Source organism: Microcaecilia unicolor, chromosome 6, assembly GCF_901765095.1.
Source record: "Microcaecilia unicolor chromosome 6, aMicUni1.1, whole genome shotgun sequence".
Taxonomy (NCBI): domain Eukaryota; kingdom Metazoa; phylum Chordata; class Amphibia; order Gymnophiona; family Siphonopidae; genus Microcaecilia; species Microcaecilia unicolor.
In genome coordinates, this window is record NC_044036.1 from 183762222 (window position 1) to 183778053 (window position 15832).

A 15832-nucleotide genomic window follows, 5' to 3' on the forward strand; every position below is an offset into this window, starting at 1 on the left:
GGCATCTCTGAGACCTGGTGGAAGGAGGATAACCAGTGGGACACTGTCATACCGGGGTACAAATTATATCGTAGTGATAGGGTGAATCGGATTGGTGGAGGGGTAGCATTGTATATTAACGAGAGCCTTGAATCAAATAGATTGAAAATTCTGCAGGAAGCAAAACACTCCTTGGAATCACTGTGGATTGAAATTCCATGTGCAAAGGGGAAAAGGATAGTGATAGGAGTGTACTACCGTCCGCCTGGCCAGGACGAACAGACGGATGCGGAAATGTTAAAGGAAATCAGGGACGCAAACAAACTGGGCAACACAATAATAATGGGGGATTTCAATTACCCGCATATAGACTGGGGTAATGTAACATCTGTACACGCAAGGGACATAAGATTTCTTGATGAAATCAAGGACAGCTTCATGGAACAGCTAGTTCAGGAGCCGACAAGAGAAGGAAAAATACTAGACTTAGTCCTTAGTGGTGCTCATGATCTAGTGCAGGGGGTAACGATACGAGGGCCGCTTGATAACAGTGATCATAATATGATCGGTTTTGATATTGGCATTGAAGGAAGTGAAACTAGGAAATCAAGTACGCTAGCGTTTAACTATAGAAAGGGTGATTACGACAAAATGAGAAAAATGGTGAAAAAAAGACTGAAAGGAGCAGCTCGCAGAGTAAAAAACTTGCATCAGGCGTGGATGCTGTTTAAAAACACCATCCTGGAGGTTCAGGACAAATATATTCCACGTATTAGAAAAAAGGGAAAAAAGACTAAACGTCAGCCGGCGTGGCTAAACAGTAAGATAAAGGAAATCATTAGAGCCAAAAAACAATCCTTCAGAAAGTGGAGAAGAGAACCAACTGAAAGTAACAGGATAGATCATAAGGAATGCCAAGCCAAATGCAAAGCGGAGATAAGGAGGGCAAAAAAGGACTTTGAGAAGAAATTAGCGTTGGAAGCAAAAATACATAGTAAAAACTTTTTTAGATACATTAAAAGCAGGAAACCGGCCAAAGAGTCGGTTGGGCCGTTGGACGAAAATGGTGTTAAAGGGGCGATCAAGGAGGACAAAGCCGTAGCGGAGAAATTAAATGAATTCTTTGCTTCGGTCTTCACCGAGGAGGATTTGGGGGGGACACCGGTGCCGGAAAGAATATTTGAAGCGGGGGAGTCGGAGAAACTAAACAAATTCTCTGTAACCTTGGAGGATGTAATGGGTCAGTTCAGCAAGCTGAAGAGTAGTAAATCACCGGGACCTGATGGTATTCATCCCAGAGTATTAATAGAACTAAAAAATGAACTTGCGGAGCTACTGTTAGAAATATGCAATCTGTCCCTAAAATCGAGTGTAATACCGGAAGACTGGAGGGTAGCCAATGTTACTCCGATTTTTAAGAAAGGTTCCAGAGGAGATCCGGGAAATTATAGACCGGTGAGTCTGACGTCGGTGCCGGGCAAGATGGTGGAGGCTATTATTAAGAATAAAATTGCAGAGCATATACAAAAACATGGACTGATGAGACAAAGTCAGCACGGATTTAGTGAAGGGAAGTCTTGCCTCACCAATCTAATGCATTTTTTTGAGGGGGTAAGCAAACATGTGGACAATGGGGAGCCGGTTGATATTGTATATCTGGATTTTCAGAAGGCGTTTGACAAAGTGCCGCACGAAAGACTCCTGAAGAAATTGCAGAGTCATGGAATCGGAGGTAGGGTATTATTATGGATTAAGAACTGGTTGAAAGATAGGAAGCAGAGAGTAGGATTGCGTGGCCAGTATTCTCAGTGGAGGAGGGTAGTTAGTGGGTCCCGCAGGGGTCTGTGCTGGGTCCGTTGCTTTTTAATGTATTTATAAATGACCTAGAGATGGGAATAACTAGTGAGGTAATTAAATTCGCCGATGACACAAAATTATTCAGGGTCGTCAAGTCGCAGGAGGAATGTGAACGATTACAGGAGGACCTTGCGAGACTGGGAGAATGGGCGTGCAAGTGGCAGATGAAGTTCAATGTTGACAAGTGCAAAGTGATGCATGTGGGTAAGAGGAACCCGAATTATAGCTACGTCTTGCAAGGTTCCGCGTTAGGAGTTACGGATCAAGAAAGGGATCTGGGTGTCGTCCTCGATGATACGCTGAAACCTTCTGCTCAGTGTGCTGCTGCGGCTAGGAAAGCGAATAGAATGTTGGGTGTTATTAAGAAGGGTATGGAGTCCAGGTGTGCGGATGTTATAATGCCGTTGTATCGCTCCATGGTGCGACCGCACCTGGAGTATTGTGTTCAGTACTGGTCTCCGTATCTCAAAAAAGATATAGTAGAATTGGAAAAGGTACAGCGAAGGGCGACGAAAATGATAGTGGGGATGGGACGACTTTCCTATGAAGAGAGGCTGAGAAGGCTACGGCTTTTCAGCTTGGAGAAGAGACGGCTGAGGGAAGATATGATAGAAGTGTATAAAATAATGAGTGGAATGGATCGGGTGGATGTGAAGCGACTGTTCACGCTATCCAAAAATACTAGGACTAGAGGGCATGAGTTGAAGCTACAGTGTGGTAAATTTAAAACGAATCGGAGAAAATTTTTCTTCACCCAACGTGTAATTAGACTCTGGAATTCATTGCCGGAGAACGTGGTACGGGCGGTTAGCTTGACGGAGTTTAAAAAGGGGTTAGATAGATTCCTAAAGGACAAGTCCATAGACCGCTATTAAATGGACTGGAAAAATTCCTCATTTTTAGGTATAACTTGTCTGGAATGTTTTTACGTTTGGGGAGCGTGCCAGGTGCCCTTGACCTGGATTGGCCACTGTCGGTGACAGGATGCTGGGCTAGATGGACCTTTGGTCTTTCCCAGTATGGCACTACTTATGTACTTATGTACTTATTGGAGTGAGAAAGCCACCGCCATTTTGAAGCCAGGTAAGTTGTTGGTTGAGAAATGTTGGCGTCATTTGGAGCAGGTATTTTTGAAGCTAGGTTTTTTTTTTAATGTATTTATGATATGGGTAAAGGTTTTATATGTAACCAATGCCTTTGTAATTTTCAGGGGTGTGCCTTTATATAGCTGAAAAGCGAAAGAGTCTATGTCAGACTTCAGACTTTAAGACCGCCAGCAGATTGAATTAACATCTTTAAGATGAGAATTGGTTTTAAAACCATATTTAAGATATATTTTTAAGAGGTAGAAAAATTATTCAACAAAAATTCTTTAACATTAAAAAAAAAAAAAAGAATTAGATTTTTACCATGTGACCAATGAAGAGGTGGGTGCGTAATTCTTGATGGTGTAAAGTAATGATCCAGTGAGGGGCATCGTTGAGGTCCATGGTTAAATCTTCTTACATTGGAGGCTGAAGATAAGTGGTGTAGGAGAGAGAGAGTCATATCACTGTGTGAGATGGTATAAGAAAATTAAAAATTCATACCTAATTCTGTCCCTTGAGGGGTATAATTATCAATGTGGACATGTTATTTTATCACTTGGCAAAGATCCCATTGTATGCAATGAGCGCTTACTAATAACTGGGGTTAACAGTAAAATAACATGTCTTAACAGTATCCCATGTTTATGAATATAAACGACACTGGCTAAGTACTGCCTGAGAAAGACAATGTAAAAAGAAAATGACTTACAGCTGTCTGGAGTACAGTCCCTCATCAATTTTCTCCTGACTGTCTGAGGTGGCCATCCTCCTGGTAACACAAAATACAAAGAGATAATACGGAGAGTTAGCCTTCCTTATAAGACAGACCATACACTTTAAAATACCCGAGTGCAAAATACCTTTTTTGGAAGTATGAACTCCCCCTTAAATCACAGGTCAGGAATCTTGGGATACTTCTAGACTCACTCTGATCCCACAAATTCAAACAACCTTCAAAAACTGTCTGTCACCTATGGCAGCTATGAAATCTCTCTCCATATATTGAAAAGACGAGTCTGACCATAGTGGTCCATGCCATAATAACATCACGACTAGACTACTTTAATACCCTGTACATTTGCCAAACCAAAGAGAGTTTGTACCAACTCCAGCTAATTCAAAATGCTGCAGCACAGCTGACAGAAGGCTACAAGTGGTGTGACCACATCACACCCTTCCTGCGAAAGCTACTCTGGCTACCAGTATCTTACAGGGCTAAATTTAAAACTCTATGTTCAATTTTCAAGGTCCTCAGACAAAATGGGCCAGAATACTTAAAGAATAAGTTAGCTCTTTCACACCTTTGAGACCTCTAAGGTCCTCTTAAGGCTCATCACTATCTGTACCCTCGTCAAAAGAAATTATACATTGTGATATCCACCAGCGAGCCTTCTCTGGAGTGGCCCTCACCCTCTGAAATTTACTACCAGAGGGGCTATGTATAACTTGAGACTACCTCTACGTCAGGAAACAGGTGAAAGCCTGGCTCTTCTCCCAAGTCTTTAATACATAGGGTGACTGACTATACACTCATTCTGCACCTGGACTAGCTTTCTACACACACTGTAGCTTAGATCAGTTCCTTATCTCTTGCTTAACTATACAAAGAACTTGCCTTGAGTTTAGCCAACCATCAAATTATCCCAACTGACTCTGTACCATGCACCTTGTTCCCATCATATATCTGCTCTTGGTCCCTCAGCTATATGGTAAGCCGTATTGTAGAAATCTTTAGCATCATATCTATGCTAGTTGAATGTTCCAATGCATGCTTATTAGGTTTATCATTAGCATTATGCAAATAATGTATTGTATCTCTGGTATTTGAATTCCAGTGCTGTTAAATGTGTATATTTTTGATACTGTTTCACGGTAGTTCTGTTATTAGGTTTCAATTTACTGTTTTCAATTTTACCTCATTTATTGTATTTATGTTTATTGGTTATTTTATTATTGTTATGCTGTAAACAAAATTGTAAATTTTATGTTAAACTGTACCTGTGTTACACTGCCTTGGGTGAATCTCTTCCTAAAGGTGGTTAATAAATCCCAATAAATAGACTGTCTGCTGTGATTATTCCATCTGACTTACAATCCCACTTATTTTGTGTCAATGCTCATATGAGGAAAGGCTAAAGAAGGTAGGGCTCTACAACTTGGAAAAGAGACGGCTGATGGAGAATATGATAGAGATCCACAAAATCCTGAGCAGTGTAGCACAGGTAAGCGTAAATTGATTGTTTACTCTTTCAAAACGTGCAAAGACCAGGGAACACTCAATGAAGTTACATGGTAATATTTTTTAAAAAGAATAGGAGGAAATACTTTCTCTCTCAAAGAATAGTTAAGCTCTGGAACTGGCTGCTGGAGGATGTAGTAACAGTGGTTGGTATATCTGGGTTTAAAAAAAGTTTGCACAAGTTCCTGAAGGAAAAGTCCATAATTGTTATTGAGATGAACATGGGGGAAGTACTACTTGCCCTGGGATTGGAGCACTGAATGTTGTACTAATTAGGTTTCTGCCAGGTACTTGTGACCTGGATTGGCCACTGTTGGAAGCAGGACACCGAGCTAGATGGACCATTGGTCTGATCCAGTATGGCTATTCCTACATTCTTATGGCCTTCAAATATTTGAAGGGGATAGTTACAAATAAATAGATCCGTGTTTTAATGAAAATACATTTTGAGAAAATAAGGCAAAGAGCATTTCTTTTCACTTTTCCAAATTCTTCCCAGGATTAAACACTGTGGCACAGTCTTTAGGCCCAAACCCTTGATGCAAAACTGACTGTGATTTTCCTTCCCTGTCTTTCCATGTTTTGACATTGTAATATTTCCCTTCCTCTCTCACTTTCTTGTGTATCTTATGTTTATTGTCTATTACAGAATAGAAGTACAGAATAGGCATACTGGGTCAGACCAATGGTCCACCTAGCCCAGTATCCTGCATCCAACAGTGTGGCCTATCCAGGTCACAAGTATCTGTTAGAAACCCAAATAGTAGCAAGATTCCATGCTAGCAAGCCAAAAGGCGCATTGGCTTTCCCTAAGTGTATCTTAAGAGATTATGAACCTTTCCTCCAGGAACTTGTCCAAACCTTTTCAAACCCAGATACAATCACTCCAGCAACAAATTCCAGAGCTTAACTATTCATTGAGTAAAACATTTCCTCCTAGTCATTTAAAAGTGGTTTAACAAACTGAGCGCCAACAATAGTTGGGAAAATGGTTGCTAGTTTGGAAATACATCCGTTCTGATGCTCTATCTATTTAGTAAGTTTGTTGAGAACATTGTATGAATAAAAGCGACCAGCTGTGTTCATTAAGGAGGGAGGGGGGTAGGAGGGAGGGAGTGGGAATATTATTAGATCTAATAAAACTAAAAAAGATTTGAAGTTTTATGATGTTGACTTTGGAAAGTTGAAACTGTTGTATGCTGTTATGCAAGAAGTACTAGTGGATTATTTGTAAAGGCAAAGGAACAGTGCTCTTTTATCGATTGTATCATGTTTACCTTGTAATGTTTCCTCAGACAATGAAGACTTCTCGTAAATATATATATATATATATATATATATATATATATATATATATATATATATATATATATATATATTACCATGTAACTTAATTGAGTGTCCCCTGGTCTTTGTACTTTTTGAAAGAGTAAACAATCGATTCGCTTTTATCCATTCTACACCACTCAGGATTTTATAGACCTCATTCATATCCCTCTCCCACCCCTAGCCGTCTCTCTTCCAAGCTGAAGAGCCCGAGGTGTTCCATCCCCTTTATCAACTATGTGGCCCCTTTACTAAAAGGTGCTAGAATATGGGTTTACCAGGCGTGAAAGTCCCACATTACAATGCGCTAAGCCCATATTTGAGGTGACAATATTTTAAGGTTTTTTTTTTTTTGGAAGGTCCTGCACCAGTTTTCTCATTAGCACACGGTACTTGCAAAACACAGGAATGCTTACTGTAACTAAATTTAAGAGGTGCCAAGTCCTCCTGTATTTAAGTCTGGATTATTTAACGCGCGCACGCTAACCAGAATGTGAACCTGGATAACACTGAACACCTACTATTGTCATGTTGAGTGATTTTATGCTTCCCCCCCCCATTTTATGATATTTTATTGATGATTATCTAAATGGCTTAGACCAGGCCTTCTCAATTCAGTCCTCAGGGCACACCAAGTCTTGTCGGGTTTTCTTGATATCCATAATGAATATGCATGTGATAGATACCAATCTCATGCATATTCATGTTGGATATCCTGAAATCGAATGGGACTTGGTGTGCCCCGAGGACTGGGTCGAGAATACCTGGCTTAGAGTTGCCGCTCGAGTGTTGCGGCTTGAAGCTGTAGTACTCAAATTGAGTTGAATGACTTCTTTATACTTAATGAGCTGCTCTCAAGCATTAGTGGTGACATATAGCTTTTGTTAATACTTTGGATATTTCTGTTTTCAAGAATTTTCTCATCACTCTTTCATTGTGTTTTACTGTTCAGCGAGGTTCTGTGGAACCGAAATGGCATGTTCTCCTTGTAGTGGGTATCGGCAGCTCTGCTTATCTTCAGCGCTGTGCCAGTTAAGTATTGGGGTTGCAGATTTTGGATTTTAAATGAGTAAAAATTGCTATCAAAATAAAAAATGAGAAAGTTTGTCACAGCATAGGAGGCATGTGATTAGTACATATGAAGTGCTGCAGATCTGGAACAGATTTGTGCTATAGGAGATCATGTGGAGGGGCATTTTCAAACGGGGACGACCATCTCTAAGGGCGCCCATCTGTAAGGACGGCGCTGCGAAGGGGTGGGAAAACCCGTATTATCGAAACAAGATTGACGTCCATATTTTGTTTCAATAATACGGTTGGGGATGCCCAAATCTCAACATTTAGGTCATCCTTAGAGATAGTCGACCTTAGAGATGGTCGTCCCCAGTTTTCGGTGATAATGGAAACCTAGGACACCCATCTCAAAAACTACCAAATCCAAGTCATTTGGTCATGGAAAGAGTCAGCATTAGTAGTGCATTGGTCTACCTGACATGCCAGGACACCAACCGGGCACTGCAGTGGACTTCATAAATTGCTCCCAGGTACATAGCTCCCTTGTGTGCTGAACCCCCCAAAACCCACTCCCCACAACTGTACACCACTACCATAGCCCTTACGGATGAAGGGGGGCACCTACATGTGGGTACAGTGGGTTTCGGGTGGGTTTTGACGGGCTCTCATTTACCACCACAAGTGTAACAGGTAGGGGGGATGGGCCTGGGTCCGCCTGCCTGAAGTGCACTGCACCCACTAAAAACTGCTTCAGGGACCTGCATACTGCTGTGATGGAGCTGGGTATGACATTTGAGGCTGGCAAAAAATGTTGGTGACCACTGGGGGAGTAAGGGGAGGTCATCCCCGATTCCCTCCGGTGGTAATCTGGTCAGTTCGGGCACCTTTTCGAGGCTTGATCGTGAAAAAAATGGGCCAAGTAAAGTCGGCCAAATGCCCGTCATGGACGCCCTTCTTTTTTCCATTATCGGCCGAGGACGCCCATATCTTAATCACGCCCCAGTCCCGCCTTCCGTACTGTGCCGACACCCCCCCGTGAACTTTGGTCGTCCCCGCAACAGAAAGCAGTTGAGGATGCCCAAAATCGGCTTTCGATTATGCTGATTTGGGCGACCCTGAGAGAAGGACGCCCATCTCCCGATTTGTGTCAGAAGATGGGCGCCCTTCTCGTTCAAAAATTTCCCTGATAGCCAACCCAATTGCTTTATGGTGACTCCAAGCTGGATTTACCTTAGAAAGTTCTGATGGGTAGTTTTGTTTGTGTAGCCCTACATGATTTCACTACTTTTGCTCGGTCTGGATACTCCTCTTCACTTTTTTTTTTTTTCAGTTTTTCATTTAGGAGTGATAGTTTGTCCCTTGTGTTTTTGTGGACATTTAGATTTCTATTATATTAGTGGTAAATCAAATAAATTAGACCTGAACTTTATGATCTTAGCTGAAATCATACTATTTGGGAACCTTTTGAAAGTCCAACTGTGGTTTTAAAGCTCACCTTGTTGAAGTTGCTTTTAATTCAATCCACTGTTCACCTGTTGAGCACCCATGTTTGCTATAATCGTTCCCACAATAAATAAATATTTTTCTTCGTTACATTATTAGATAGCCACATTATGGAGTTCACTACCTTTATCAATGAGAATGTGCTATTATCAAAAACAAAATTACAGAGCACATCCGAGGACATGGATTACTGAGACCGAGTCAGCACGGCTTTTGTGTGGGGAAATCTTGCCTGACCAATTTACTTCAATTCTTTAAAGGAGTAAACAAACATGTGGACAAAGGGGAGTCGGTTGATATCGTGTATCTGGATTTTCAAAAGGCTTTTGACAAGGTACCTCATGAAAGGCTACAGAGAAAATTGGAGGGTCATGGGATAGGAGGAAATGTCCTATTGTGGATTAAAAACTGGTTGAAGGATAGGAAACAGAGAGTGGGGTTAAATGGGCAGTATTCACAATGGAGAAGGGTAGTTAGTGGGGTTCCTCAGGGGTCTGTGCTAGGACCGCTGCTTTTTAACATATTTATAAATGATGTAGAGATGGGAGTAACTAGCGAGGTAATTAAGTTTGCTGATGACACAAAGTTATTCAAAGTCGTTAACTCGCGACAGGATTGTGAAAAATTACAGAAGGACCTTACGAGACTGGGAGACTGGGCGGCTAAATGGCAGATGACATTTAATGTGAGCAAGTGCAAGGTGATGCATGTGGGAAAAAATAACCCGAATTATAGCTACGTCATGCAAGGTTCCACGTTAGGAGTTACGGACCAAGAAAGGGATCTGGGTGTCGTCGTCGATAATACACTGAAACCTTCTGCTCAGTGTGCTGCTGCGGCTAGGAAAGCAAATAGAATGTTGGGTATTATTAGAAAAGGTATGGAAAACAGGTGTGAGGATGTTATAAGGCCGTTGTATCGCTCCATGGTGCGACCACACCTTAAGTATTGTGTTCAATACTGGTCGCCGCATCTCAAGAAAGATATAGTAGAATTAGTAAAGGTGCAGTGAAGGGCGACTAAAATGATAGGGGGGGGGGGGTGGGACGACTTCCCTATGAAGAAAGACTGAGGAGGCTAGGGCTTTTCAGCTTGGAAAAGAGACGGCTGAGGGGAGACATGATAGAGGTATATAGAATAATGAGTGGAATGAAACAGGTGGATGTGAAGCGTCTGTTCACGCTTTCCAAAAATACTAGGACTAGGGGGCATGCGATGAAACTACAGTGTAGTAAATTTAAAACAAATCGGAGAAAATGTTTCTTCACCCAACGCGTAATTAAACTCTGGAATTCGTTGCCGGAGAATGTGGTGAAGGCGGTTAGGTAAGTTAATTGGGTAAGTTAAATAATTATAGTGAACAGTGCTCAGACGTGGGTCCACGAGTAAAGCTGACAAGCTATACACTCGTTACCACACACAGCATCACTGCACCATCAGCCCTCCCTGTTCACTATAATTGTTTAATTTATTTGGTTGTGTTGTGAGGAGTGGGAGGTGGTGTGAGGTGGTTCTTCCTGTGCCCGCTTTAATGGTGGAAAGCGGACTTTTTCGATTTGACAGCGATAGAGATTGAGTTTGCTGCTAGCAGGTTTCTATTTCTTTGGTATTGGAAAATTCTAGAGAAACCATATTATATATATAAATCCCCAGTTTTTGTGGATTTAATAGGAACTTTTCAGCCAGCTTAACTCTACATGTGCATTATTTCCCAGCTATTGGGGTGATATGATACAGACATTCAAATATTTGAAAAGTATTAATCCGCAAACGAACCTTTTCTGGAGATGCGAAGGAGGTAGAACGAGAGGACATGAAATGAGATTGAAGGGGGGCAGACTCAAGAAAAATGTCAGGAAGTATTTTTTCATGGAGAGAGTAGTGGATGCTTGGAATGCCCTCCCGCAGGAGGTGGTGGAAATGAAAACAGTAACAGAATTCAAGCACGCGTGGGATAAACATAAAGGAATCCTGTTCAGAAGGAATGGATCCTAAGGAGCTTAGCCGAGATTGGGTGGCAGAGCCGGTGGCGGGGATAGTGCTGGTCAGACTACGGTCTATGCCAGAACCGGTGGTGGGAAGCGGGGCAGACTTACACGGTCTGTGCCCTGAAAAGGACAGGTACAAATCAAGGTAAGGTATACACAAAAAGTAGTACACAAGATAAAAAGTAGTTTATCTTGTTGGGCAGACTGGATGGACCATGCAGGTCTTTTGCTGCCGTCATCTACTATGTTACTATGAGTTTAACAAAGGGGTTAGACGGTTTCCTAAAGGACAAGTCCATAAACCACTACTAAATGGACTTGGGAAAAATCCACAATTCCAGGAAAAACATGTATAGAATGTTTGTATGTTTGGGAAGCTTGCCAGGTGCCCTTGGCCTGGATTGGCTGCTGTCATGGACAGGATGCTGGGCTCGATGAACCTTTGGTCTTTTCCCAGTGTGGCATTACTTATGTACTTATTATTTAGAAAAGTCAGGATATACATGAGGCTGATTTGCATACACTGCCTCCATTATATGCAAATCTCTTTCTCGCATATTCATTGTGGATATCCTGAAAACCTAACTGGCAAGTGGATACTCCAGGACCGACTTGAGAAACGCTGTACCTTTACTCCCCTCACCCCTGTGCCACTCTGGCACCTGGAATCCAACACCCAACAGCACCCAGCTATTAATCCAGGGTGCTATTCCAGTCTGCTGCCTGGGACAGCGGTGTCTCCCCCCCCCCCCCCCCCCCCCCGCGTGGTCAGGACAGCTTGCAGGATTGGTCAGCGGGCAGCATGGCTATGGTGCGTGCGCTTCAGAGACTCCCCCGCTTAAAGGAGCAGTACCTGGAATTTACAGTTAGGATCACAGGAGACACAGTCCTCTTCACAGGGTACTTAATCATACCTTGTTTCCAGGAAGCTGCCTCAGCAACTGCTCTCTTGGATTGTCCTTGCCTGCTGGTGCTTGCTGTTCTGCTCATTACCCGACCTGACTCGTGCTTGGACCTGGATTCTGCCCTACTCGCTGCCTGACCTGACCCATTCCTGGACATGGATTCTGCCCTGCTCGCTGCCTGACCCGACCCACGTCTGGTCCTGGATTCTGCTCTGCTCGCTGCCTGACCCACGCCTGGACCTGGATTCTGCTCTGCTTGCTGCCTGACCCATGCCTGGACCTGGATTCTGCTCTGCTTGCTGCCTGACCCATGCCTGGACCTGGATTCTACTTTGTTCTCTGACTGACTTGAACAGTGCCTGAACCAGGATTTTGCATTGTCTCTCTGTCTGATCTGCTTCTCTCCTGCTGTTAACACTGCTGAAGACTAAGTCATGCTGGCTACCCAAATCTGAGGGCTCGGGGAACGGGGCTTTTGCCGGTCCTTGACCTGTCCCCGTCTAGCAGTGCTAGGCCTTTTCCAGTGCTAGCCTCCAGTCATGACACTCTGATCTAAACCACCCTCAATTTGCTCAGAAAACAGTCTTAAGGACTCATCACACAATGAGGATATGCATATATCTTGAGCTGCAGAAAAATATAAACTTCAGAAAAATATTTTTCAGCATTTTGGGGGAAAATGTAAATTTTCACTACGATCTATTTTCTGCAAAATCCAGCTGACAGTGGATAAGTAAACTATCCTTAATATTTGCAACACTAGTATTTTGAAGAAACTGAATTTGACCTTTCAATTTAGTTGTCCTATGACTAGTTGCATTAATCTTCTTGTCTTGATCCACAAATTTAGTGATCTCAGTCAAGAATTTTGCAATCTCAGTCCCAAAACCCTGCAAATATGTTTCAGTCCGAGTCAATAACTTTAAAATGTCCGCTAAGGTAATCCAGCCTTGAATGGATTCCAGTGCTCCTCCATCCATTTTCCTAACCTCAGCTGGAGAAGGACAATAACCTAACAGCAGAAGCAGTTGGAGAAGCCACACTCCTGTCAGGCACAGTCACCACCAAGGAGGTTCTGTCATTTCTGGAGGGGGAAGTGGGGTTCAAAGTTCCACACTTAAAGAAACCTCCGAATCTTGAAGAGCAGAATTTAGAAGTATTCCACCTTGACCCAGTACCATAAATTGTACACGACGATTGATGGGCCCCCACAAGTGTTGCAGAACCTGAAACAGCACAGAGATTAATTACTAATAGGTCTTTCTCAAGGTATGTTTGTGCATCTTTACAACTGTTTATTTTTCCGCTTTTGTCCTGCTCATTTATTCAAATTTTCAGACCAGGTCCTATTCAAATATGCCGAAGGTGTTATTCAGCTGATCTATTCACGAGACGTCCGTTACCTAAGTCCTTATTACATATGCCAAGGTGTTTTCCAGCAGATATATTCACGTGACCCCTGCTACCTAGGTGTTTTTTTAGCTGTCTTTTCCCACTTTGCCTGGCGTTATACAGTTTTCTTACCGTTTTATTATAATTTTTTTTTCTTAATTTTTTTTCTTCTCTTTTACAGACCATTCAACCTATTCCTAGTACCAGAATCATTTAAGGTTTGTTTTAAATGTTTCTTCAATGTCACAGTTCATTTATTTATTCACTCCCCATTACAGTTCATTTATTTATTCGTTCCCCACCACATCCGTATAGTGTCCCCAGCAATCTACAACAGACCAATTGCAGAACATTTTCTATAAATATGCACTGCTGGCATCCAGAACCTGTTCATTTTTTGTATATACATTTTTTTGTGTATAAACATTTTTTTGTATATTCCTTTGCATACTTTGTTTTGTGGTTTTGTATACATATTTTTCCCTTGGGCACCCTCACATTAGCATTCATGCATTTCAAATGCATCATTGCCGCATTGGTACACTACATTAACATCTATCTATTTTTAGATATTGTACAAATCAATATTATGTATTTCATGACCTTCTGACATTATGCATTTCATCATTATTTGTATGTTATGTGGCTTTTCTTTGGAGCTGTCCTTTTATTCAGAGCATAGGCATATTCATGTTCTTTATTATGAACTCTCAAAATAAGTGCATGTGTATTCATGTCCTTATTCGTCATTTATATATTATGGGTTTTTGATACGAGTCCATGCATATTTATGTTCTTGCTTATACATTATGAGTTATATTCATTTTTTATTATGAGGTCTTAATATTGGTTCATGCATATTCATGTTCTTATACATTTACGTATTATATGTTCTTACTCGCCATCTATATATTATGAGTTTCTATTATATTATTTATTATATTTGAGTTCAAAATATGAGTTTATGCATATGCATGCTCTTGCTTATACATTTACATATTATGAGTTTTTATTATGAGTTCATGTAGGTATGTATGTGTGTGTGTGTGTATATATATATATATATATATATATATATATATATATATATAACATTTGTACCCCTCGCTTTCCCACTCATGGCAGGCTCAATGTGGCGGGCAATGGAGGGTTAAGTGACTTGCCCAGAGTCACAAGGAGCTGCCTGTGCCGAGAATCAAACTCAGTTCCTCAGGACCAAAGTCACCACCCTAACCACTAGGCCACTCCTCCACTCTCAATATATATATTTATCTTGAGGTTCTCTGTGTACTTTTTGAGGAATCTCTTTCGCTTGTTTTAAATTATTGTATATGTGTATGTATATATATGTTCAGATTGAAGTTATCTATGTACGATTTGAGAAATCTCTTTCGTTTTCATGTGTGTATTGTAAAAGATCCTTCCCTCCGCCCGAGGGTCTTCGGGATCTTGCCTCCACCCTGGCCACTCAGCCTCCCGGCCCACTGCAGTCCACAGGGCAGGGCTCAAAGAAAATAAACTCCAAAAAGGTAAAAGTTACCAAGCTCCTTTATTGTCAGTGATTCACAGTTCAGTAACTTTCAAAAGGAATCCTGCAGCCCTTCAAAACAGTTGCTCCTGTTTTTCTCTCAGGGCCCCAGGTACAGCAGAAACACAAACACGTCCCCTTTCAGCTGCTGCACAAATCAGTTGGAGCCAAATTAACAGTCCCCACAGATAGGTTCCTCTGTAGTCCAACTTCACACCCCAAAAAGAATCCCTGTATCTTGTCCACCCCCACGGGGTTTCTGCACACAGTTCAAAACCCACAGCTCTGTGGGCCTCAGCCCACAAAAAGGAAAAAACCCCCACTGTAGCTTACTTTCCCCTCCCCCACACAAAAGAAGGTTTGTTTTCCCAACAGTTCAAAATCCACAGTGCTTAGTGCCTTAGCACTCAGTTCAGACACACAGTCTCTTCAAGGAACACAGCCTGAACTCTTTTGGGAAAGAGGAAAAGATCCCACCCTTTCTGGGTCACTCTATTACTTCACTGACCCTCCTCCCGCATGACCTTTCCCCTTTCCACTTTCAGCCCAGCTGTGACACCAAGAGTTCACCTGGTTTTTCAGTTTAGCTTTCAAGGCCTGAGCCCAGGCAGAAAGGTCCATGGGTTCCTCAGAGCCTGCCTCCTGCTCCTTCTCTCCAGCAGCTTGCCAGTCCATGGGCTCATTCTCCTCCCCTCTGGGTGGCTGTTCCTCTCTTACTTGTCTTGATTATGTTCCAGGTGCCCCTACCTTGCCTTGTCAGAGCCTCCTCCCGGGGAATGCTGGGACCAATAATCCCTATACCAGGGTTTTCCCCGGGGATGCTGGGAAATGTAGTCCTTCTCCCACCTCCATTTTCTAGGGGGCACTACCTTTTCCCTTCTCTCTCTCTCTCCCTGAGGAATGAATAAAGGTAAGGATCTGCTCTGACTCCCTCGGCTCTTGAGCCTCCTTCCTTCTCCCCCTCCACTTCCATCTGTTCAAACTCCTTATCCTCCCCTTCACAGTATGTATAT

General features: G+C 42.3%; 1 protein-coding gene across 1 annotated transcript in view; it reads right to left on the reverse strand.

The window, feature by feature from the left end:
• UBA7 (ubiquitin like modifier activating enzyme 7) overlaps positions 1-15832 on the reverse strand; it is a 411248-nt gene that overhangs the window by 381096 nt on the left and 14320 nt on the right. Inside the window, 1 exon segment of the mRNA XM_030206492.1 lies at positions 3634-3693. Within this exon segment, the coding sequence (XP_030062352.1) occupies positions 3634-3689 (56 nt within the window). The 5' untranslated portion in view covers positions 3690-3693.